The sequence below is a fragment of the Myotis nattereri genome (assembly GCF_964212035.1).
Source record: "Myotis nattereri genome assembly, chromosome: 11".
In the NCBI taxonomy this organism is placed as follows: domain Eukaryota; kingdom Metazoa; phylum Chordata; class Mammalia; order Chiroptera; family Vespertilionidae; genus Myotis; species Myotis nattereri.
In genome coordinates, this window is record NC_138086.1 from 31,838,575 (window position 1) to 31,865,678 (window position 27,104).

Below are 27,104 nucleotides of genomic sequence, written 5' to 3' on the forward strand. Positions count from 1 at the left end.
GAGACTAGAAGTCCATGATTAACTTGCGCAAGTTCAATGTCTGGTGAGAGCTCGCTTTTTGGCTTGTGTACAGGAGTCTTTTCACTGTTGCCTTTCCTCTGCATGAATGCACAGAGGGAGAAATTCTGAGCCATGTCTCTGGTTGTTTAGTTTTATAAGGACACTAATCCTATCAGATTAGTGCCCACTCCCTTATGACCTCATTTCACTTTAATTAATTCCTGTAGCCCTTATCTCCTAATACAGTCATACTGGGGTTTGGGACTTCAACAGTACATTTTGGGACGACACAATTCAGTCCATAACAACAAAGAAGATACACAGATAGCACATAGCATATGAAAATATTCTCAACATGTCATTAGGGAATTCCAAATTAAAACAATAATGAGATACTACTACATACCTCACAGAATGGCAAAATACTAAAAATACCAAATGTTGGTGAGAATGTAGAGCAAAAGGAACTTTCATTCATTGCTGGGGGAATGCAAATGGTACAGCCACTTTAGGAATTAGTTTGGCAGTTTCAAACCTTGGAAGCCACCAAGAATTCCTTAAATATGTGAATGAACAAAGTGTGGTACATTCATACAGTTCATACAATGGAATATTTATTTGGTGATTCTTAAAAAATGAGCTGTCAAGTGATGAAAGACATAAATACATACTACTAACTGATAGAATCCAGCCTAAAAATATAGCTTGTGTGATTCCAATTTATGACATTTTGGAAAAGGCAAACTATAGAGACAGTAAAAATATCAGTGGTTGACTGAGTTTGAGGAGAAAGGGAAAGGGATGAACAGGTGGAGCACAGGGCATTTTTAGGGCAGTAAAATTATTCTGTATGGTGCTCTAATTGTGGATACATGACACTGTGCTTTTGTCAAAACCCATAGCAATCTATAATAATAAAAGTGTAATATGCTAATTTGACCGGACGTCCTTCTGGACAAAGCCGGGGCTGCATGGGAAGCCCGGGTCCCAGGTGCCTGCTGGCAGTGGAGGGAAGGAAGGCCTACTCTTGCACGGATTTCATACATTGGGCCTCTACTGTATAAAATAAAGTGCAAACCCTAATGTATAAACTGTGGACTTTAGTTAATAATAATAAATCAATATTGGTTCATCAGTTATTTTGAAGCAAAGCAAGATGTTAATAACAATAGGGTTTCTCAATGGTGGAATTCAGCTGGTGGGTATATAGGTAAAAACTAAAATTCTTTCAGCTTTGCTGTATATTTAACATTTTTCATAGTAAAATTTGGGAGAAATGTTTTTAAATGGAAGTAAATGCCTTGGAGCACAGTGCTAAGGATACCTCTTTAACCTACAATGTGCATAAGAAAGCAATACCGAGAGTTACACTTGGGGCTTAGAGACAGGGAAGGAACTTGTCTGGCATAAAAAGAAGAGAAAAATAATTCAAAAAGAAGAAAGGCTTCTGTAAAAGCATGAACATGTGAAATAACATGGAGTGTTCATGGAACTATGAGTGTTATAGGGGGAGTATGAAGAGCTGGATGGAGAGACAAGCAGGAATTCAATCCTGAAAAGCCTTATTAAATAAGCCTTGCATATTTAAGATGTCAGAAGTCTTTACTGTGTAGAAGATAAGGAGCCAATACATTCATTATTTAACAAAATTCTATTGAATATTGTGGAAGACAGACTCAAAGGCCCATGTTTATGCCCTGCATAATCCTCAATTGCCTTCCCTTGAGTGTGGGTGGTACCTGTTACTTGCTTCTAACAAATAGAATATGACAAAAATTAGTTGATGTCATCCCCATGATTATGCTTATATATATGCCTCCACCTTGCTAGTATGCATAAGAGAGATTCTTCCCACTGGCTTGAAACAAGCAGCCATGCTGAGAAAGCCCACTTGGCAAAGAACTGTGGGTGGGTGGCCTCTTTGTACTAAGGACAATCTTAAGGACTTGAGGGCAGCATTCAGTTGATAGTCAGTAAAAAGCGAAGGTTCTGTGTAGAGGACCATAAGGAATGGATTTTGCCAACCACCTGAATAAGCTTAGAAACAAATTCTTCCCTGGAACCTTCCTAGACCTAAAGAAAAGACCTAGGTAAGGTTTACCTGGACTTCTGACTTACAGAAACTGTGAGATGATGTTTTCAGCTGTTCAATTTGTGGTAAGGCTTTTATGTAGCAATAGAAAACTCATACATATGGATATTGTGTGCTGGTATTTTATTAGATATTGATGATTTAATGTTGAGAGAGATGAGAATTGTATTCTCATAGATCATAAAGACTGATAGGGAAAACAGGTGTAATAAGACTTGCCACTGTGATTGTCACAATGAGGAAAGTAAAGAAAGAGAGAGAAACACATAGAAGTTTTCCCATATAGGGTTAAGAAGAAGACCTCCTTGAGGAAGTGATGCTTGAGGCTTGAAGGATGAGTAGAATTTAACCAAAGGAAGACATAGTGGAAGAAATCTCTGGGAAGATGAACCAGGGCTCAAAAGAGAGCAAATCACATAGAAGAGTATGAATAGAGATAGAGAAGAATTTTACAAAACATAACTTTCAGTAATTGTCAAGAACTTCCTGTGAAGAAGACAGAGGAGGCAATGAGGGAATAGATCAAGGGAGAATGTCCTTGGGCTCTGTAATTTAGATGGGTGAGGCTTTATCTTGCTTAAATGGCAACCGAAGAAGTCAATAGATTGAGGGAGTTGTAAAATGAGGTAAAGGAGAGATAATCAATAAAGCAAGTCCATGTGGAAGTCAGATATCAAAGGTGGAGAAGGAAGCTAAAAATAGTGAGCCTCACTTCCAGGAAGGATGGGGGAAAAATGAATAAGAAAAATACACAATTGTTTGCAGGTTGGATGGTGGGAAGTGGTATAAGGTATCTTTTGATGGTTTTTCCAGCCCTCTACTCCCAGAGGTCATCTGCTGAAGGTGAGAATTGAGGCTAGAGGAGAAAGGAGGATGACCATTATGGAGAATTACACAGACAATGGACTGGGAAAATACAGGATTGCCAATAAGCATTGAAGACATAATTTCAGAGTTATAAAAAGTGATCAGAGCAGGAAGTGTTGTGCAGTGAATCAGAAGCAGGAAGCATGGAGCAACTAGAAATGAGGCTGCTAGAGAAGGATTATAAAATAAAGAAACAAATAAGATAAAGAAAGTTGAATGAAATTGACTAGTGTCCAAATTTGAGATAATTTTTGTGTATGTGAGAGGATAAAGCTGTGGGTCTTAGAACGCAGATTTGGGGGAACACTTTGGAAGGGGATAAAAAGTATCCAGGCTCAGAGTATATCAATGTCCAAGAACTAACCTACCACTGCAATCCCTATTGTCACACAGATTCACTGTCTCTCTCATAAGGTGGCTCTCTAAACCTTTTCATTCTTTACAGAGTATCTTTCTCCAATGGCATGATTCTCTCTACCCCCATCTCACTGACCCTCTCTGATTCTCTTTGCCCATGTCACATTACCCCCTCCCCCCCAACATGTAACTCCATGGCCTCTCAAAAAGAACTCTGAATCCCAACTTTTGTGTTACTTGGAATCCTCTCAATTCTGTATTTTTTAGGTATCTTGGTCAATGGGTCTTGGATGCTGTACATCTCCCCACTATATGCCACTACGAGGGGACTAAGCACCAATAGTAACTCTTCATAATAGCACAAAACTCTACCAAAGTATGCAGCTGTTACCCATAAATATAGGTCTACCTAGCTTTCACTACCAAGATGTCATTTGAGATCCAGAGCTTTGTCTCCAGCTGTCTGTTAGAAATGATGGTCTACATGTCCTACAAGGGTGCAAAAATAACATGCCTCATTTCTCCTAATTCATGTCCATGCTCCTGATCTTTTATACATGAAAGCATTGGTTCTGTTTATATTATCTTTGAGAAGCACCACCTACCCAGTTGCCCAAGTCAGAAATTTGGGTGTTATCCCAGACACTTTCTTCTTTTTTCTACTCACAGTCAATACATCCACAGTTGTATTGTATAGAGGTCAGGGATCACAGCATGAGTTCTTAATGTCATTTTTTAATTGGATGCTTTTTATTTGGATTTTGTTCAAGAATAAGAAAGCTCAAAGGAGTTGGGGATCCAGTGTAGAAGTCATGAAGATGTTGCACTGAGGGGATGGAGGAACAGAGGAGCCTCAGTAGCTGTTTATGATTTTTAGGATCCATCTTGCATAGGGATGAATTTCAGTGAAAAATCCTGCACTTCCCATAGTGACACTTCCTTTTGCCCAGGACAAGATTCCATGCAATCTCCCATTGCAGATGGCTGGAGCAGCTGAAACTTCCTGCCAGCGAGAGGGAATAGGAGGTCAATGTTGCTTAGTCCTCATGGAACAAGAATAAATCCCCAAAAGTTGCACATTATGGTAGCAGGGACATTTAAGGGAATGGACTCATTTTTCTTGAGAAGTAACAACCCTCTCTTAATATCCACATAGGTCTCACCTCTGTTGGGTCAAGTTTGGCCCAACCTGAGAGCAAGCAGGTGAAGAAAGGACAAATGGTTCTTCCCAGAATCTCTTCTACTCTAAAGGATGGGAAGGGGGACTCATGACAAACCCAGAAACTGTGTGTGTGTGAGGAGGAGACTTCAGGCCTTTTGGATGAGTACCATTTACTTTCTCACAATCATCTCTCCTCATCACAGACCCCTTGCTATCTTCCTGCCTGGAGAAAGGAAAAATACCTTAATTTCAGATATGGTTTCCAGAGGTTGTCCCACACACATGATGTTGACTGTCATTCTGTCACCTAGCATAAAGTTACACTTATGGAAAGGAAGAGAATGTTGATTTGTCCAAATTAAGATGTCAGGGTCACTCGCTGAGGGAAAGAGAAGAGAAATCAAGTCCAGTGTTACTGTCCTTATTACATATACTCTTGTGATCATCCCCAATTTTGTAAATGCATTGATCCCTGAGAATATTCATTGCCAGTAGTGAACATTCCATCCTTCTCAGCATTCCTTGTTCATGTCTCTGTGTTAGAGCAGTGGATTCAGAGCATTAAGTCCTCCTTACATCAGACATCAGGTCTGTGGTTCTCTCTCTACTATGCATACATTAGAAACCCTTGAAAACTCATGAGAAAACTATGTAATCATGAGAAGAAATGAACACAAAAACTGTCTCCAAGAAAACTTGCTTTTTGGCACCTACTTCATCATCTTTAAATTTAGTCATAAACGGAGAAAACTATTTTTAATATGTTTAAAACCATTTTTAAATGTTTATTTATAAATGGATTGTTTATATGTATGTGTGTATATGTGTAAAATATACACATATATTTTCCCCTAAGTAGTTATATTATTCTTCTACTATATCGCTACTACAGCAATTGTTACTATCCTGCCAAACAGAGGATGCAAGGACTCTAACCAAGATATTATATAATTTTAATCTTTGGTAGTGAATAGCAAGGAGAAAACAAAAATTGACCAAACATTGTTCAAGCTAAGCCTAGTGTTATTTATAGAGCAGGATTTTTCTCATGGAGTGTATTCAATATAATGTCCTAAAGTATTAGACCAGAAAGTGTTGGGTCAGAAGAGAGAGAAGTTATGTTCAGTTTTAAATTTTAATGGGAATTGAATTGCAATACATAGAACAAACGAGATGAAAGTAATCTTGTTACATGAAACAATGAATAGTTATTGGGAGCCTTGCACCAGAGAGCTCATAGAATTAGTTTGTCATTGTGTTCCTGACCTGCAGAGTCTATGTGATAAAACCTTCATATAGTTTTATTTTGTTTTCAAATGGTATGTAATAAATTGCTTTTGTAAAATGTGATGTAATTACTTTGGATAAGACTTATAAAGTCAAAGATAAAAATCATAAATTTTTAATTTGTTCAGAAAATGTATTTACTTAGATTCCCAGGAATGTTGCTTCTAAATTAAAAATGAAGATGTCAAATATGATGAATATAAAAGTTCCTACTGTTATTTGTTTTTACAAAACAGAATGATTTTTAAAGTTCTCACTTTTTGTTTTTACATAACAGATGGATTGTTCTGTAGCCACCAGTGGGGTTTAAACCTGATTAATATCCATGACAATTTGCCTCAGTGGACACAGCTTTGGCAAGCTAATCAATCAGTGTCATTTTTAAAGTCAGCCAATTAGAGCCCCCTCCAAAAGACATGCCTCAGAGTGCCAACCAATCAACAACCTCACTCAAGTATCCATGCCACTACAGATGATGTTAACTCTCTTTAGCCTCTGAAAGTCTTCCAATCCCTGTCCAGAAAGCTTCCAACCACCCCCCCCCCCACCAAAAGCCCAGTACTCTGATCTGCTCAGCAAGATTGTGCCTGCTCAGCATTGCTCTTCCTAACTATAATAAGCCATAAGTTTAGCTTTATCATTTCATTTTAGATATTGAATATTGATTCCATTATCCCTTGACGATACTTAAAGAGAACAGAATGGTTATTAGCAGCCATATGAAGTAAAAACCACCAAGGACCAACAAATGTGTAAGAAAGCAACTTTCTTCATAAAATGCCCTTGATAAGATGTGATCCTGTAGATCTCAGAGGGGAGAGGGATGTGTGCCTGGGTTGTGGCAATTTTTCCAATGCGTGCCAGGCCAGAGAGACACTCAGACACACTCCCAGAGCATGTCATAATAATGAACTCCTATGCACCCTCCTAGTCTCCACCCCTACGTGGGAACTATTAGATGGAGCAGTAGGTCTAAGAGTAGTACTCTCTTCACTGAAACAGCTCCGGTGACAGAAGAGAGGGTTCTCTCAACCACTACTTACCTCTTCAGGTCCACTTGAGTGAATCACCATCAAGATAGGTTGGTTGTCCATGGTTGGGTATGGGAAACAGCCTCGGTTGCCTTCCTATAGCACACGTTTTGTTATGGTTTTCCCACTGCTGTCTCATTAATTGCTTGGTGGACTTTCAGTAGCTGTCCATGAGACAGCAAGCCACCCTCCTACAACGTGCCTTGATATTGTCTTTAGAGTAATATATTAACCCACCTTTGTTTAAATTCAGTTCCTGGGATCTTGGTTCTATAGATGGAGTAATAACTGCCTGCTTCATTTGTTGATGTCTCATTGGCTGCCCTCTATCAGTCTCTTTGATTTTTATCTTTTGGCCACTAATCTTGGTATTATTAGACCCTGAAAGCAATCTCTCTAAGATCGAGACCATTACCTCATAGGCCCTGTTTCCTTTAAGTATATCCCTCTATGTTTCCCCAGCTCAAAGAACACAGTCAAACACTTACAGTTTTTATAGTCATTCCAACTCCAGGTTGGGATAAAGCAGGAATCATTAGTTGATAAAGATTCCAAAGCTATGGCTATAGTTCCCACATAGGTGTTGAGCACAGCAGCCTTGGACAGTTTTATCATCATCAGGTCATTTTCCAAAGTTTGTGCATTGAATTCGGGGTAGGGCATGGTCAATGTGTTATTCCTTATCTGCTCTTTCTTATGTTTGACGCTGGGTTGATGAACTCCCAATCGAATTTTAACTCTTTGGAAAAAAAGAGGGCAGAGAGGTGGAAAAGAACAGGGTCACAGAATGTCAGAACTGCAAGAAATGTCAGAGGTGACTTTCTATAATCATCAATATTTTACCTCTTAGACCTGAGAACTGAAGTGACCTGCCTTGGTCTGTAAAATAGTGATAACAATAGTCTACAGGATTGTCGTTTTAGAGTCAATGTATATAATAAATGCTTGGTATCTGGCATGGTATCTGCCACCTAGACCATGCCTGTACAATCTAGTTGTTGTGATGATGATGATGATGATTATGATGATGATGATGATTTGGATCATCTGAATGATCAGGTACCAGAGTTGGTACCACAGTCCATCTGTCTCAAGCAACCCTTGAGCAAACATATTGTATCGTTTGTTTCTAGATATTCTTAGGCTCCTCCCAAGCTCCTCTCACAGATATTATATTTACCATGTGCCACCTACATTGATCATAGAGTCACAAGACTTTTATGAACTATTAGAACTCCCATTTATCATTTTCCATTGTACTCCCTGGACTAATTCAAAACCACTCTCTTGCAATGCCAGAAATCCAGTCATGCACCAGATAGAAGAGCCATTCCCTACTATGGACACTTCATGCATTAGATATGGCTGAGAAAAAAATATCAGCATTTCCAACTCCAGTTCTTAAAGGAGATGAACTTTGTATTTCTTATAAAGTTCAGATCAAGGGTTCAATCTGTTTTCTAATGGATTGTCTTAAATAACCAGGTCACTGAGAATTCTGAGTTTGAAATGACCCTGGTATACCCATGAAACTCTGAATAGGTCCCAAGCACACAACACATTCTGACCCAATTACAGCAGAGACTCTGAGAATTATAAGGAATAGCGTTATATTGTGCAGTGCACTCTTGCCCTTCTCCTGTATCACATGGCCTGCCGAACACTTTACCCTCATTTTTTGAACATCCCCTGTCCTCATTACACTCAGCTAACAACTGGTCTCTCAGATACCTTTACTACATCAGACACTCTACTCCCAGCCTTTATTTACTTGGCTGCCTCCTCTTCATCCTGTGGGTCTCATCTCTTCAAAGATGCCTCACATGACCACCTAACTAAAGCATTCTTGCTTATTACAGCTTGCCACTCTTTTTATGTTTTCTTTTTGGCCATTTATTTATTTTGGCTTACTTCCTCTACCAGAATGTAAGATCTATGAGACAAAATTTATTTCCATCTTATTCCCTTCCAGTTTTCTCAGTGCATTAAGCAGTCCCAGGCATATGGTAAATGTTAAATAAATACATTGAATGAAAGCATATTATTTGTTCTCCATGGGAAAGAGTCTTTTGACACCTTCCTATCGACCTCCTCTTAAACTGATAAATGTGTATGATTTTCCCCATTGGGAAGAAGATCTTTCCTCTTTCTGGGTTCCTCTGAATTCCCCAGGATGTCCTTAAAACTGGCTGGAATGCCTCATCAGACCTACTTTTGTTTAAATATCTCTCTCCTGGTTTCCAAGAGCAAAAGGTTACTTACGGTAAGGGGCAGTGAGCAGCGGTCAGGACCCACTCCGGGTGAATGAGAGACCCCACACAGGGCTCTGGACTGGACTTCAGATAGACCATGTAGGGAATAGTAAAATCTTCTGATAAGTTTGACTTTTCAGTTTCAGAATATTTGGCCAGAATAATTCCTAAGTAATTGATGGAGAAAGAGAGACAAAGAGGTTGAGAAGCGAGGATTGGCTAGGGCAGTGGTCGGCAAACTGCAGCTCGAGAGCCACATGTGGCTCTTTGGCCCCTTGAGAGTGGCTCTTCCACAAAATACCATGTGCGGGCACACACATACAGTGCAATTGAAACTTTGTGGCCCATGTGCAGAAGTTGGTATTTTGTGGAAGAGCCACACTCAAGGGACCAAAGAGCCGCATGTGGCTCGCGAACCACAGTTTGTCGACCACTGGGCTAGGGTAATGTTTCCCAGCCTAAGATTTTTCAAAGATAAAATCAAGGTCTTCAAATTATATTAAATATATATGTCTTAAATCAGGGAGAATCAACCATGTCACTTAAGTTATGTTTATTAAAGAAACTGACACATGTCTTTGCCAAGCATAGAAGTAAAAAATGAAATATTCCCTGACTTTGCAGGTGAAAGGAATGGAAAAGCTTGGGGTAGGGCCATGAGGCTTCCAGAGCCCCTGACCAGTTCACCTTGATTTCCTGTGCTCACTCTTCTCAAGTCCATCTGCCCACATAAAGGGAAGACATGCTTTTCCTGTGGTTGTCCAGGAAACGTGGCAATCTAGGAAATTACACACTCAAGACTAGAGCACTTATTAGTGACATGTCCTAACATGCTTCCAGGCCTCAGAGGGCTTGGGGAGAGCATTGATGGGATGAGCTGTGCACGAGAGTTGGTTCCTTTTGTTTCGTCAACAGTTCATTGAAAGAAATGCCCTCAGCTTCCTATCTCTTCAGTGTGGTTAGCTACTCCCCTTTCTGACACTTCCCTACACCACCCCACCCGCCTCAAGGTTACAACAAGGGTCCAGACTCTCACCAGCTACACTCAGGAGAGTGAAGATGAGACAGCACTTCATGGTGGGCCACGATCTCACCAGGAGCAGACAAGTTGGATCAAATTGGAAATGATCCCAACCTTCAGTCTAAGTGTCCCTGTCAAGAACAACTGGGGGAGATATGGACATTAATTTGGGGTGAGGGGGGAGAAGCAAGGATATTAGAGTAGTCTTCAAACTAGTCTTTATCAAAGCTGAGAACTGTCTCTGCTGAGGGTGACAGAGAGGAAGGAGCAGACCCAGTCAAGACCCTGGTGCCTCTTCTCTGACCCTAAAAATCTCAGGAGTCCTGAGGTGTCTACTGACATTTCCCCACCCCTCTCTATGACATAGCCCTTCTCTGTTGGCCCCTCCTCTCTTTGTGACCTCCAACCTCTCTCCCTGCCCTCACTTGTCACCTCCTCTTTTCGAGAGTCCCTCATAGAGCCATTCTCATAGACTCATCAAACACTGGGGTAGGAAACACGTTTAAGAAATCATCCCCCCTCCCTCATTTTAGAGATGAGAGAGCTGGGTCTTCATGGAAGTTAGTGGCAAAGCCAGGACTTGGAACTGAGTCTACAGATTTCCTCTGACAGATTGAACTTTATCTGAACCCTGTGCTCCCAAAATACAGCAGTGGGTAACAGTAACCCTGGGAATCTTGTATTTTGGGAAATGCTACCCTTCCCCACGTGAGTTGGAAGAGACTTCCTCGTGGCACCCATAAGACTTTGGATGACTCCCTGGTTCCTTTGACAAGGTCAAGCACAGACCTTTCCCCTTTTGCCTGAACTAGACACTGACCCTCCAACTCTCCATTCTGAGCTTAAAAAGTGTTTTCCTTATGAAATTAGCTAAACTGAAATAGCTGACCGAGAAGTCCCCCAACAGCAAAACAGCCTCCCTGTAAATCTCCCCACCTGTAACTTGTCTATTCCTCCTGATAAAAATGTAAGACAAAACAATCCTGCAGAGACACTGATTTTTAAGTCTGGGATATCTTCTTATTGCAATAGTGTGAATAAAATCAATCTCCTTACCTGTTTAGGTGTTTTTGACACTACTCTTTCCAATACACCACATTCATTTTTATAAGTTAGCCTTACATAAAAACTTTCCAACTGCCCCCAGAAATATGTAATAAATAGTGGGTTCTATTGTCTATAGTTTTATTTACTTATAGTGTTCTTCTTTGGCCTTGGTACCAGTTTTTAAACATAATCCTATATAATAAAAGGCTAATATGCAAATTGTCCCCTTGACTGGGAGTTCGACCGGAAATTTGACCAGGGGGCAGGGCTGGCTGGCCAACCGCCTATGGCCCCTCCCCTTGGCTGGCCTGGCCCGATTGGCCCTGATTGGTCAGGCTGGCTGGACCCCACCCATGCACAAATTTGTGCACAGGGCCACTAGTAAGAGATATAAAGTGACAAGATGTGCTGAAAAGGAACTTTGAGATGGCATGAAGAAAAAATGATTCATTTGTCTTTTCATATTTTCTTTCATCTGATTTTTCATCTCTTATATATCTCACTTATTTTGTCAGGTTTCTGAATCTTCCCTCTACCTGAGGTTGTTCGGTGAATAGGTGAATATTGATGGTGGTGATGAGGTGGGGTAGAAAAACCTTTCAGAGGGAACAGGGAAATCTTTCAACTTTTTTGTTTTGGAGGGAAGCCTGATATGCTTAGTTAAGTAGATCTAAGGCTACATATTTAATAAAGAAAAGTTATATATGAAATGAATTTAGGTTATATGCAAACATAAAAGCAACTAAATGACAACTAAGGAAATAAGACAGGACATATTAATTGTGCCCAACTAGTTAAGAGCCTTGAATGCTAAGCTCAGGAATTTGGACTTTTATCCTCCTGGCAACAATAGGTGAGATTAAAGGCTCCAGACTGCTCTCTGCAAGTATACCATCCCGAGTTACAAAGGGATAGGAATTCATAATTGGAGCCTGTATCTTTCTATGCTCTTCTCCACCAAGTTACCTGTTATGGACTGCATGTTTGTGTCCCTCCCAAAATTCATATATTCAAGCCCTAACCCCAAAAGGGATGGTAGTAAGAGTTGGGTCCTGTGGGAGGTAAATAGGTTTAGATGAGGTTATGAGTGTGGAATCTCCATGATGGGATTAGTGTCCCTATAAGAAGAAGACATTACAATGAGCTCTCTCAGCCATGTGAGGATAAGTGAGATGGTAGCTGTCTATAAGGAAGTAGGCTCTCACCATTTCCTGCTGGCACTTGATCTTGGACTTCCCAGCCTTCAGAACTGTGAGAAATTGTTCAAGCCATGAAGTCTATAGATCTTTGGTTATAGCAGCCCAACCCAATTAAGACATATCTATCCTTCAACTGTTCGCTGGGACCACAAACATTTTCCTCTTTCAAACCTCCTTCATCTCCAATATTTCCATGCTCAGACCCACTTGTGTCTTTTTCCTTTAACCATATCAGATATGCACAGAAATCATGAGTTGGGAATTGTACTCCAGTCCATCCTCTGGATGATCATGGAAGAGCTGGGGGAGGGTGTTGAAGAGCTAACCCAGGGTGGCCATGCTGCCTTTCTAGACAGGGCTGAAGAGAACAAATAACTCCTCTATTGCCAAGACTTTTATTGCCTCAAAGTAATAGATCTATAGTCTATAAACTTATCTGCACTAGCACTTTTTTTTTGCTTATGATTTAAAATAGTACATAATTTGGGCTGGGGTTTTGGAGGGCCTCATGGTGGGATAGGGCTACAGATTATCTGCAGGCATAATGCCTACCATAGCAATAAAATTCCAGTTGTAAAATAAGAAAGATATTGAACAACCGGCACATGGGTAGGTGAAACCTTGAATAATGCAGGACATCTGTGATTTTTAAAACTCCCTCCTTCTAGAGATTTTCATTTTTCTAGCCTCACAGTATTTCAGAGAGATTAGAGACAAAAGAGAGAGCATAGTGTCAAGCAATAGTGGTGCTTTGGGAATAAGGACAGCCAGGGCATCTCCCAGCTTTCCTACGAGCTAGTTGAATAACTTTGGGAAGTTGATTTTAACTTTCTGCAATTTAGTGTCACTACCTGTTTAAAAATGTGATGGTAACAGTTACCCCTGTTCGTATCCATCTGTATATCCTCAACTAGAGGCCTGGTGCATAAAAATTTGTGCACTTGGTGAGGGGGAGGGGTCCCTCAGCCCGGCCTGTGCCCTCTCGCAGTCTGGGACCCCTCAGGGGATGACCACCTGCTGGCTTAGGCCTTCTCCCCGGAGGATTGGGCCTAAGATGGCAATCAGACATCCCTCTGGCAGCCCGGGAGCCCTCGGGGGATGTCCACTTGCCAGCGGGGAGGAGACCTAAGCTGCAGTCAGACATCCTTAGCGCTGCTGAGGAGGAAGGAGAGGCTCCCACCACCACCACTGTACTGGCAGCCATCAGCCTGGCTTGTGGCTGAGCAGAGCTCCCCCATGTGGGAGTGCACTGACCACAGAGGGCAGCTCCTGCATTGAGTGTCTGCCCCCTGGTGGTCAGTGTGTGTCATAGTGACCAGTCATTCCCAGTCTTTCTGCTGTTAGGGTCAGTTTGCGTATTACCCTTTTACTATATAAGATAGAGGCCTGGTGCACAGGTGGGGACCGGCTGGTTTGCCCTGAAGGGTGTCCCGGATCAGGGTGGGGGTCCTGCTGGGCTGCCTGGCCAGCCTGAGTGAGGGGCTGATGGCTGGCTGTTTTCAGGCTGGCCACACCCCCTTTAGGGTGGGGGTCCCCACTGGGGTGCCTGGCCAGTCTGGGTGAGGGGCTGAGGGCTGTTTTCAGGCTGGTGGGCGACTGAAGCTCTCAGCCTCTCCTTTTTTTCTTTTGTTTTTTATTCTGGGATTTATTTACCTTCTATAATTGAAACTTCATTGCTGTCACTGGAGCTGATAGCCGGCTCCAGCTCTGAGGCCACGACCTGCTGAAAGCAGGTATCTGGGGTTTGTTTAGCTCCTATAATTGAAACTTTGTTGCTTTCGGAGCTTAGAGCCAGGCCACGGCAGGTGGGGAACCTTGGCTTCCTCCATCACTGGAGCAAGCAAGGCTCCTGCTCGCTTCAGCTGTGTGGCTGTCGGCTGCCATCTTGGTTGGCGGTTAATTTTCATATCACCCTGATTAGCCAATGGGAAGTGTAGCAAAGGTACGGTCAATTACCCTTTTTGTCTTTTATTAGATAGGATGTCCTACACAATCTGGCACATAGTAGGTGATCAGTGAATCAATTTTGATTAGATGAATAAATACCCAAATAATCTTTTAAACTCTACCCTCCTATGAGAGTTCAAGTCAATATCCACTTTCTTACTCAGCAGTCTGTTTCCAGAGAAAGTTTATAATACCAAGTAAGGAGAGTTCTTAGACATATTTAGTGCAGGACAAAATATTTTTATTTAGGTACTTTTTTAGGCATAGGAAGATGAAGTTGTCTAATAGGGATGGGTCAGGAAGAGATAAATGTGCTTAGTTGGCAGCCATGGTGTCCTGAATCCATCTCACATAGTTGCAGACCTTGGTGTAGACACCGGGTTTGCCCTTCATAGCACAGCCATAGCCCCAGGAGACAATGCCCTGGAGCTGTCCATTGCAGACCACAGGTCCACCAGAGTCACCCTAAATAAGAGGGAAAAGCTGTTTAGAATTCTCAACCACATCCAAATGGGATAAAGGCTCAAAGATGTTCCTCCATTATCCCGAGGCTATCTTCCCGGGCTGCTGCTGATCCTCCATGAAGCCCCTTCAACCCTCAATCTCCAGACTACATCCCCATTCTTCCTCCCCCCTCCTTCTAGGTCCTCCTCTTTCCTTAGTTACAGGCATATGGGGCCAAGAAGAGGTGGTAACACAGAGTGTAAGGCTTCCCAGATAGCCCTGCTCTTTCAGAGTGTTCTTCTACAATAGACCTCATCAGAAGGGTACCTTAGCTGTGCTATTTGCACACCATCTTCTATGTATCTTTTTACCCTTAATTCTAACCACTCATATGGCAAAAAGAAAAGTGATCACTTGTCCCAAATCTACCCCTCACTCCTCATGATCAGTTCCAGAAAAAGCCTTTTAATCTTCTGTATTTCAGAAAAGGGGAAATTTGGTGGAGATGTGTGAGATGGAGCTTGAAAGAAAAGGGATGCAAAGAACCTAACCTGGCAAGAGTCCTTTCCACCCTCCAGGAAGCCCAGACACATCATGTTGTTGGTGATCTGGCCTGGGTAGGCTTTGCGGCAAACACTGTCAGAGAGGACGGGAGCATCCAGGCACTGCAGGAGCTCAGGGTAGTTAGCTGTTGGGTGCAGGAGTAAAAATGGAAGAAGGTTATTTGTGGAATATAATTAGTGAATGAATTGACCAACGAAATAAGACCCGAAGCATGGAGGCATGGAGCTGACTGACATACCTCAGTGTGGGGTTGGAGGGATGAGAAGAAATAAACCAAAGAACTTATATGCTTATCAATATGGTAGTGAAGACATGGGGAGGTAGGGGCTGGGAGGATGGGAATAAAGGGTGGAAGGAGAGGAGATATCTCTAATACTATCAACAAATATATATATATATATATATATATATATATATATATATATATATATATATGAAGGTTACAGGATTCCTAAAATATTTCTTTTCCATAATTTCTTCCTGCCCTTCCCAATACCCCAACTCTTTCATTTGGATTATTAGTAACTTTTACTTTGGAAGAACAACTTCTATTTGAAAGGCCTTCCAAAGAATTTTAATCAACAAGTTGTTCTCTGAGATTAGCATCAGTGACCAGAGATTTCAAATTTAGAGACTTTATTAAGTCGGTCAGTCCCAAATTCCTTAGTATCAGTTCTGTTTACCTCTCAGTTCCTAGTTCTCTGCAAATCACTAGTCACTTATGTTGAATACCTGGCATCTTCATCATAGTTCATTAGTGCTCTATTTTTCAACAAAGGAATCTTCCTCATTTCCATTAACATAATCTAAGACTCCATATATCCACAGACTACTCTGTGAACCTTGTCTTGAGTGACAGTTCGGACTAACTGGCTCTCCATATGCCTTTTGCCTCTAGGATTCTCAGACTTGGTGCCTATGTTTCAGGTGATACTTACTGCCAACGCTCTGGGTGTTGCCCCAGCCAGAGATGAGACACTGGGTACCAACATCGGCACAAGTTCCTGGCAGAGAAATGGTGGAGACTCGAGAGCTGATGGTGGCAGGTGAGTTCAGCTTAATCAGCATGATGTCATTATCAATGGTGCGGGCATTGTATTTGGGGTGGCGGATGATCTTGGCTGCATTAATGAACTGCTCATTGCCCTCAACGACTTCAATGTTGTGCTCTCCCAGACGCACCTGGATTCGACTGGATTAAAGGATTAAAAATTCTCTATTTAACTTGAACTTTCCCCTTTAAAAGTACACCCCAGTCATGAGCATAAGCACAGACATCACCCCCTTCAAGCATTCACACACACACAGCAATTGTACACTTAAGGCAGTCCCATCAGATAGGGTACAGTTAGAGGAGTCCTTAGGTAGGTATCACTATAAGCACAGACTGACAGCCCACCTTTGTGTTGGAGTAGTATGACATGTGCATGGGAACCAAATGACACCAATAAAACAATGAGGGTAAAAAGAGAATTAGTGGCAATTAATCAGCACCTGCTTTTCTCCTCTGATGGGGTTACCAATTACTGTAGAGAGATGCAGCAGCAATCAGAGACATGACAAGATATTAAGGAGCAGAATGAGTTGTGTTTATTTTCAGTGCACTGGACATTTCATCTATTTTATTACCTCCATAAGGCATTCTTTTCTGGTTGAGCTATAATGATTAAGACTATTTCATGATTAATGCTCTGAAGCTAGTTCTAAGTATGTATTTTATCACTCACTATTTCCCCTTCCATGTCTTTATTTGGAAAGACATCAGGGAACTCTTAGGACACCATGTGAAAGTGCATCATTGAATCACTCAATGCCTGGGAGAACAATGAGACTCTTAGAACCTGAGTGCTCACCCTTCAATCATAACTCCGTAATTTACCCTGCCTGTGCTTTGGCAGGGCTGGGGAATGAGTTGATCAGGGATGTGAGTATTGGTTACTTACGACTTGTAGCAGTGAGCAGCGGACACCACCCACTGGTCATTGATGAGGGCGCCACCACAGAAGTGGTAGCCAGCGTTCAGGGACACCTGGTAGGGGATGGAATTCTTTCGGCAGGTGTAGCCCCCGACGATCTTGTCATCGTCATCATTGGGGAAAGCAACTGACAGAGAAAAGTTGGAAACTATCTGTGAAACAGATCCATCTTGGAATGTTGATTCACCACCAAGTTTTAGTAGATTAACTAGGAAAGCTCAGATAATGTTTTCCTGTCCCATATAATCAGAAAATGGTGATATTTAATGTAAAAATTTAAAAAACCTAGTTTTTCTATATCTTTAACACATACCCTACTTATACCATGATAAGTATCTAATATTTAATTTATGCTTTAAATTTGATAAATATACAGTTTTTATATATGTGATGCCACCCCCCCCCACACACACAGATAAAAGACTTTATATAATAAATGTCCTGAACACTAACCACTATCTAAGAATATGAAGAATACTTTTTACATAAAACTGTGCAGAGAAGCCATGCAAATAGATGTTCAGTAAAGCTTTGTGATACCCAGGGTTATGTTTGTTTGAGGTGGTTGGTATAGGATAGATAACCCCAGGTGGTAACCTAAAGGAAGCTTTTAGAAGTCACCTGAGAATGTTCTGGCCTGGAAGAAAAATGGGAATTTTGTACTACCCACACCCTGAAATTTCTCTTCTTGGCCTTCATCTATTCATGTATAATCTTCACAAAATAATTGTATAGAACATTATAAAGTTTCTGTCTCCAACCTTTCCCCTTATCCCAATTATCTTTCCAACATTTTTTAATTTATTCAGATATACTAAGATTTCTTATGGCATCAAAATCTTTCATTACATTATATGTGTTCTATTGTTCAAGTATTTTAAAGTAATTTTGGGAAAGACATTTCCAGGTATACAGACAGCTATATTGAATTTAAACTTGCCCAATTTTGGAAAATGTAGTAGTAAGTTTTCATAGTGTAAAAGTACTCATTTCTCTATCTCTTTTGATGATTTACACTGGTGAGATTTCGTTAGCGAAGATGTTGTAAAACCCAACCCATAGCTTTTATTCATGAGAAATAAAATATCTTTGCCTACTATGATCCCTAAGATGCCCTTCAGTCTAGAGGAGACTCAGGCTCTGACCCTCACAGCCTCTGCAAGCAGCAAAAGATTAGTTGTTTTTCCTAGGTATTAACTCCAAATCCTTAGAAAGGTCAAAGCAACATTTCTTTTCTGTTGACTGTCCTTTCCTTTTCCCTCTTCTTCCTAGATTTTACCTTGAATTTGAGGGCAGGTGCTGCCTCTTTATACTTGATCTACACTGATCACCCCTGTCTAGTGATCTTTCCCAAATAAGTGAGATTTATTTCTCTATAGACACAGGTACTATGCACTGTTGCCTCAACGTTTTAAGCTCCAAAGTACAAACTGCAAACTTAAATATATGCAAGACACCTACTTATTCATTTAGTAAGAGAGACTCACCAGCAGCTCCCAGGAGAGCAAGGAAGATGAAGGCCTTCATGGTTGCTCACTGGTTCTGGTGGGCAATGGGATGAAGGGTTTACATCCACTGCTATTTATACCTCCAGGTTTGTCATTGACACCTATGACCACAGGTGCCAGAAAAAGTGACTTCACTGGAAACACACAAATCCAAATTTAGAATTCATTTTTGTGCCAAATTGAATATAATTCAGCATTAAATTTAAACATCAACCACTTTTCCAGAAGGTCATGGGAATGAAAGTAATGACCCCACCTGGTGGGAACTGTTCCCATAATAGAAAAGTAAGTTGGAGTAAGGTCACAGAACAGAGCTGCAGGTGTCCTGATTCCCAAACAAAATCTTAGGTACTTGGTTGTTCCAACTGTAAACTTTTATCCTGAAGACTACCTTGAACTCCATACCCTTGATGTTTAATTAATACTGGCTCTTTCACAATTATATAATTTTTCTGTGGTAACTCTGGTCTTGTGTATACATGTTAACTTTCATTTTGAATAGAAACAACTCCTTCCCCTGAGAAGAGGGAAATTATTCTGATTTAAAACAGGAGAGTGAAAATAACTTACATTTATCCAGAACTTACTATATATCAGGACTTTTCTAAGTACTTTGCCTATATTAATTTAGCAATTCTCATAAGAAGCCCATAAGATACCTATTATTATCCCCCCTTTACAGATGGGTAAATGGAGACACATAGAAGTATGTGACACTTGACCAAAATCATGCAACAAATACATGCTAGGGTCAGGATTCCAACCTAGGAACTTCAGGGTCTATGCAATACTTCCCTAGTAAGTTCACCAACATCATACGATCAAGATAATACAGAATTCTTGGCCAATGATAAGACAATAGAAATTTGGGTTGTGCTTACTATGCGTCAAACACTGTGAAGAGAATCTACATACATCAACTCACCCAATCCTCACCAACAACTTTATGACTTATTGCTATAAATTTTACCTTTCTGTAGATGAGGGTGAGGCTTAGAGTAGTTTTGTGTTTTGCTGAAAGTTTTATAGCTATTAAGTAGTCAGCACAGGGTTCAAACTCAAGCAGCCTCAATTTAGGGTTCATGTCCTCCACTGTGATACCATAAACATGAGCAAAGAGAACAATCTGAGCTCTGTCAAATTAAGGGTTGACTCTGGAGAGCATATCAAATTCTGAAAAATCTAAGAAATGGGGTCCAGAACAGGAATCATCATCATAATGGGGCACAGAAGAAGTATCCAGAATATGTGACTCTCAGTGAGAACTAACCTCCAGCTTCTACACCCACACATAGCCAGTTTCTACATGCACGCAATATACCTGAGTGGCCTACCAGCATGCTATTCCTGCTTTAATAAATCATCCCTCTGGAAGTAGTTTCTGTTTCTTTTACATTTGAAATTTTGCTGATACAACGATGATTTACTAGAAGAGCTTTGGGCCAGATAACTCTTTTATGTGGGGAATGCCCTGCATACTGTAGCATATTTATCCGCATCTCTGGCCTCTGGTTACAAGTGGCAGTAACCTCTCCTCCCAGTTATGACAACTGCTAAATTTCCCCCTAGGGATCAAAATCATCTCCAGCTGAGAATGACTGATCAAAGGAGACAGGATGGGCAAGGTAGCTCCTCAGGCCATATGGGAAAGTGCCTTTAGTTTCAGGACAATATAGGTATTGGGTAACTACTGACTAAATGGTTCATAAGGCAGCAAGTTGCTTTTCATTGGCCCCTAAAAATCAGGAAATACTAAGAAGTAAGAGAAGGGTCAGGCCCAGAAAGGAGAGTCTTCTCATCCTGTTCAATTACCTCCCACTGCTGACACCTCCACAGTGAAGTATGGGGAGTCGTATGATTCTATGTCATCCTGAAACTTCTCCTGAACCTCGCCAGACTTCTTGGACCATATGAGAAACACTACATCTTAGAGCAGAGCTTTCACAATAGTTGGAGAGTGTGCTGCTATGTCCTAGAAAGTTCTCTCCTGCGTGTCTTGGGCTTTATTACTTGGGCCCCTTCCTCCAGGAAGAGTGGAGATTGCCAGATAAGGGGAGTTAGCTAGGATTGATTTCAAATTCCCAAGTAAATACCTGGAGACAAAGGAATGTGGGCCTGCCCAGCTGCAGTTGGATGATTCAGTCATCTAAAGCAGCAGTGGGGATGGGGGGAAATGCCAAGTGATGGGTTCCAGACTTCAGTTCTTCCCATACAACTCTCACACATGGAGCAAGGAAGCCACTTAGCACTGGAATGTAAGTGACATTTTGATATTTAAATGGACTTTTTTCCTGTGTCTCTTCTTGAGCAAAGACATTGGTATTTTGTGTGCTGGTGAATTTTTCTCTGGTCATTTGTGCACTATCTAAAATCATGTTGAAAACTACTAGGGGTGTGCACACCAAACATTAGGTAGATGGTTGAACAAAATGAGAGTGGGGAAAAAAATCAAAGATCACTGATGGTGGTAGCTGTGGTGGAAGGGGGATGGAGCAGTGTAGATCTGAATATTAGGTGAAAGTGATTAATATTCTAAAGTGAAAGTGAGTAGGACAAAGCTCCCTGTTGACGGGGCCAGGCAAATCCTGAATCAGCACGAGGAGTCTCTGTGTATATATATGCAGTTTGTCATTGATGTAAACTGTGTGAACAAATCTAAGGAGATATCCTTGCATGATTGTAAAGGAGCTTAGATGTACAAGGTGCCTTTTCCTTCTGAAATACTGTAAATCATCCTTTGAAGTTTGACACTGCAGAATTCCAAAATATTCTTGCTTGTACTTGATGTGTGCCAAACTTTTGTTCTGGATAATGTCAATGAATTTTCATTGACAATCAGCGCCAAACATGCCAAATTGCATGTGAGTCTGCTTCCTCCACCCCCTTCCATAAACAGAGCCACCGGCTGTGGGGTTGGGCGGGGGGATGCCCATATTCCACATATGCAGAGTATGTTGGTACCTATACTTATTTTCCTAACTTCAAGCACAGGGTGGCCCAGGGGCACGTGTCTATATTTAATTAATCTGTATTTGTCACCTCTCTTTCCCATGCACATTGCTTAGTGGCCTTGGAGGACTATGTAAACTTGTGCCTGAACTGCAGTCTGATTGGGCTCCAGCAAATCTGTTGACTTTTGCATTGGTAGGAGCAGGAGTCACCAGCCTCAAATGGCAATTTTATGCTCTTTTCCTTGAGGGAGTCTGTTTTTCTCTTTCCATAGCTTCTCCAGCCACTTTCCTGGTTAATGCAGCATTATTCACAGAGACCATACTGGCTCTTTATGACTGCAACGTGCAGGGAAATTTTTAAAATAAGAATTCCACTCCTTGAAAAACGATGTACTAAGAAACTTACTAAAAATCTGAGGTAAACAGGGCAGCAAAATTACAACAAAAACCAAGGTACAAAGCATATGCTTGTGTAATAACGTTGATGCTAACCTGAGCGTCTAAGCTGAATTTGTAATCTTTGTCATATGTAGAAAATCAGTGACTAGAATGTACTTTCTGGGTAACGTGAACCCTGGAACCAGACCTGGGTTTCCCTGAGAACCCTGCTTGAGAATGGCATTCGTTTGGGGGTCATTTCTACTCTAGCTACAGGTGATCCTCTCCATAAAATTGTTTGCAGGGGTCAGCAAACTTTTCCTGTAGAAAGCCAGAGAATGAATCATTTTGGCTCTGGCTTTGCGGGCAGCATGGTCCCTGTTATAGCTACTCTGCTGTTGTGCCATGAAAGCAGCTGAGAACACTATGCAAGTGAGTGAGTGCAGCCTGGTTCCGTGAAACTTCATTCACTGAAGCAGGCTGTAGGCCAGACTTGCCTCTGAGCCACCTTTGGCAACCCTGCTCTCAAAGATAGAAGAGGAACCATTTACATGCCCCTATCTGAACTTGAAATTGAATGGTGGGTCCGTTTCAATAATTAGACCTGGCTTGAAGTAAAATTAGTAATCTTAAAATAAGTATCTCACAGTTAGCTTTATTTCAAATCATGTTTTAGGGTAAAAGGAAGAAGAGAGAGGGTCTGGGGGTTTAGGGCTGGAATACTGGAGTCACAAAGGACCTTACAGGGAAAAGGAGAGAGTTACAGGCAGAACATTGTAACCAAGTATGTGAAGTCATAAAATTGATATGCAGACAACATTTAGGCATAATTTTATGCATTGGTATGAACGGAATGCTGAGAAATCTCGAGAGCTCATGTTTTGCTACAACAATAAGCCTCATCATGGTTGAGACTTCACTCTGAGATGGGCGGGCTGGGGCCTAATTACAGCCCTCTGACTACATGTCCTTCTCTCAGACCTGTACTGCCTTACTATCTCTGTGGGAGAATTGGGTCCTGGCACTGGGCTTCTCTTTGGCCACAAGGAGGAGCTATGACTCTACTGAGATACAGTGAGCTCTGAGGGAGGGTTGAGGAAACTCCCTGGAAGGGAGAGGGTGAAGGGCAAGTCTGGTTTTGTTTACAACACAGGAGAATGGGGTTGGCAGAAGCTGTGAGTCAGTGCTGGAATGTGAGGGGTTAAATACAGAGTGTTCTGCTCTCTGTTGATCTGCAGGTGTTTCTGTCCCAGCCTGCACCTCCAGACCAGTTGTTTGGGAGCCTGCAAGGGGTTAGAAGGAAGAGGGGTTTGAGGTGGGGGCAGTGAAGCCAGCAACCAGATGCAGGTGGAGGACATTCCTGAGACAAGAAGAAGGCTGGGACTGGGGTTGGGGCTCAGCATTCTGTTCATACCAATGCATAAAATTATACCTAAATGCTGTCTGCCTCCTCTCAGCTCGGTCCATCCTGCTGGGATGGGAGCTCCTGGACTCAGGCACTGAGAGGCCAGAGGTTGGTTGGCATCTTGCAGAGATCACAATAACTTAGGGGTATCTATTCACTAGGCCACGGGAGCCCCAGAGCCCCAAGCCCCTCACTCCAGAGTATAGGGAGAGTTTTATTCTAGTCCCTTTGCTGGGTGGTCTTCTGAGTTCTGGAGCAGGAAATGACAGGAAGCTCTTCTGGGTCTGATGAAACAGTTCTATCAAAATACCATCAACAGATTTACTTCTCACCTTATCTCCAATCCAGTGACCTATGGCAGCTAGAATTATCCAGACTCAAGAACACTTGATACCACAACACCTAGAGATAGGAAAGACAGACATCCACATCCCAGAGCTGAGAGGAGCTTCTCATTTTTTTTTCACTCAAGGCTCCTGGTGTTTTTTCTTTGTTTGTTTTTTAACTGTTGGAACTTTTCTTATTTCTTAAAAATCTTGGCAGTCCACAAAATTATATTTTGTATCAACTCTCGCTGTATGTAGAAAAAGGAAGTTTCAGAATATCTATCTATTGTACCCAACTGCCCGAAAGTGAAAGTCTAGCTCACAAGTAGTTTAACAGAAAAATGATTAGTCCTTGTTTGAAAGTTAGTTTTGTAATTCATCTTAGAATGGAACACAGGAATATCCTAAAGACAACCAACTCATTTTCCTACATTTAGGTAGAAATTATTTAACTTTCTGTATTATGAACAACTTTCAACATGTTAAAAATTGTAAACATTAGAAACTGCAGGAAAACACACTTCACACTTCTAAAGTCAATATTGAATATTCTATGTGACCAACTTTAACTTAAAGCTTGAGAATTCAGGGTCCCCCTGGACCTCCCTCACTCCACAAAACACCTGCAGCTTCTTCCAAATAATAAAAATAAGGTGACACATAATCACATTTGAAAGTTAATAAATAATGCCCACACACCATAGTATTGCATTGAATTATTGTTAATTGTTACTCATATTACTTTCAAATGAATTGAAGATGAAATATTTATAATCCATACAATAATAGAAATAGTAAGCTTAAATATTTTGAGTGGCTAAATGAAATTTCAATAGCTAAACAGGCCAATAGCATGAACTGATGATTTATGAAGATGAATGTCCTGTAGGAGCAGGCTTTCCCATCTGGTTTTTATCTGAATTTTCATTTGGAAAACTGATGGTCCTTGGTCCCCCTGCAGGCATTTGACCTCAAGAGTCAATGTGTGCCCAGCTCGTGCAGCTCAGTGGTAGAGCATAGAGCCAGGAACCAAGAGGTCACTGGTTTGATTCTCAGTCAGGGCACATGCCTGAGTTGCAGGCTCGATCCCCTAAGAGGGGTATGCAGGAGGCAGCTGATCAATGATGTTTCTCATTGATGTTTCCATCTCTATCTCTTTCCCCTCCTCTCTCTCTAAAAAAATTCAATAAAATATATATTTTTAAAAAGAGTAAATGCGTATGTTGACTTTGTATTTTTATCAGAAAGAAAAGGGAATTTTTCAAGGTCAGAGCTACCAGTAACTAAGAGCCAGTTGAGCAGAATGGAAGGGGAGTCATGGCCCTTGTCCCCTAGCAGGCCCTAGAAACCAGTTCTGAGCACCAGTGAAGAGTGAGACTGAGTCAGGTGTAACTTTAATCTTCATGGAACTCTGTGTCCAGGTAACTAAATTTGACAGAATTAGACAGAAGAGATTTTCCTTCCCTGCCCTTATCCCAGACCACACAGCCTGGTCTTGCCGCTGAGTTCTCAGGGACTGGTGGATGGAGAAAGCTCTGTCTTGTTAAAGTCACAAAAAGCAGAGGCAATGATGGAGGTCTTGTTTCTAGAATGGAAAGAAGATTCAGCTTTTAAACATCCCAACACACACACACACACACACACACACACACACACACACACACACACCTTTTCTCATGAATGCCCAAAGTGTTGGGAATTGTTCAAATATAAGCAGAATTTTAAATACGGGACAACCCCAAATATAACCAATGTCCAAAATATGCACCCTGCTATCATCCAGTCCACTCCCCTTTGTTCCAGTTCTTCTTGAACCTCATCCCCACAGGTCGTAGGACTCCCCACCTCTTTGTGGATGAAGTTATCTTCATGCTAAATTTATTGCATATTTCTTCCCTCTTTTACTTTTGTGCTGTGATCAAACCCTGGCATTTCCCAAGCACCCAGCAACAGCCCTCTGTTCTTTCTGTGGAGGCTTCCCCTGCAAAAACATGGCAGAGAATTCATTTCTTTATTTCATCCTATCCTTTGGGCAATTCTTTTTTTAAAAAAATATATTTTATTAAATTTTTACAGAGAGGAAGGGAGAGGGATAGAGAGTTGGAAACATCGATCAGCTGCCTCCTGCACACCCCCTACTGGGATGTTCCCACAACCAAGGTACATGCCCTTGACCGGAATCGAACCCGGGACCCTTCAGTCCACAGGCCGACACTCTATCCACTGAGCCAAACCGGTCAGGGCTCTTTGGGAGATTCTTAATAAGCAACAAAAATTTCTTGTTTTCTACCTCTCCTGTTGAAAATGTAAGACAGCCAGCACAACGAACCCTATGCTGTGTGGCACATGCTTCTTACAGGGGTTTCATCTGCATCTTGTTGGATGTTGTGCACCTGATTTTTCAAGAGCATTAGCAAAAAACACTGAAGTAAATAATTCATCTGAAATCTACTCATTAACCATAGTCACGTCTTCGCATGTGCAGAATTAGTATTATATGTAGCCTCTTATCCATATTTTTTACTATTTTCTTCCTTCTTCCCTCCCTTCCCGCCTCTCTCCCTCCCTCCACCTCCCCTCTCTCCCTTTCTTTGAAAAGCTTCACATATAAGCTATGTGGTACAATGGGGTAGGTACTGGGGACACTGGATGCCCAATTTTCTAGCCCAGGCAACATCTAGGGATATCTCCAGTTAGGGTCATACAACTTTAAAACTGACAGAGACTGGGAAATTATGTGTGTCAGCCCATTGTTTTATCGATGAGGAAGTGAGACTCCATGCAAAGGACAGTATTTAACTGTGTTAATACTGATTATACTCCTAACCTCCATATGGCACCTATTTTATATTTCTAGTCTAAGGGAATCTCTGATGTTTTTTTTAAATATATTTTATTCATTTTTTACAGAGAGGAAAGGAGAAGGCTAGAGAGTCAGAAACATCGATGAGAGAGAAACATCGATCAGCTGCCTCCTGCACACCCCTACTAGGGATGTGCCTGCAACCAAGGTACATGCCCTTGACCGGAATCGAACCAGGGACCCTTCAGTCTGCAGGCTGACGCTCTATCCACTGAGCCAAAATGGCCAGGGCTCTCTGAGTTTTTTTATCAGAATATAAGCATCATGAGAGTGAGCGTATTGTCTTACACTTGCTTTGCACTAAGAAGCCATTCAATGACCACCAACAAATCAAGCATGCTAGACGTTCCAGCAAGGATGGTGGTGGTTTTTGATTTGTTCACTACTGTATCTCTAGTGCTTGTTTTGTGTTCCGTCAAAAAAAAAA

The 27,104-nt window shown here is 41.5% G+C and overlaps 2 protein-coding genes across 2 annotated transcripts; both read right to left on the reverse strand.

The window, feature by feature from the left end:
- Positions 1-4,169: 4,169 nt before the first annotated feature.
- Positions 4,170-10,525, reverse strand: LOC308527349 (serine protease 58-like; the record flags this gene model as incomplete). Its single annotated transcript, XM_081102660.1, has 5 exons — positions 4,170-4,319; positions 4,721-4,857; positions 7,285-7,535; positions 9,059-9,215; positions 10,495-10,525. 5 exons carry the CDS (start codon positions 10,523-10,525, stop codon positions 4,170-4,172), a joined length of 726 nt encoding a protein of 241 aa, XP_080958786.1.
- A 3,960-nt stretch (positions 10,526-14,485) lies between these two features.
- LOC308527471 (cationic trypsin-3) lies at positions 14,486-18,773 on the reverse strand (the record flags this gene model as incomplete). Its single annotated transcript, XM_081102793.1, has 5 exons — positions 14,486-14,727; positions 15,258-15,394; positions 16,209-16,462; positions 17,214-17,373; positions 18,734-18,773. The coding sequence occupies 5 exons, from the start codon at positions 18,771-18,773 to the stop codon at positions 14,578-14,580; spliced, it is 741 nt and encodes a 246-aa protein (XP_080958919.1). The 3' UTR covers positions 14,486-14,577.
- Between the last annotated feature and the right edge of the window lie 8,331 nt (positions 18,774-27,104).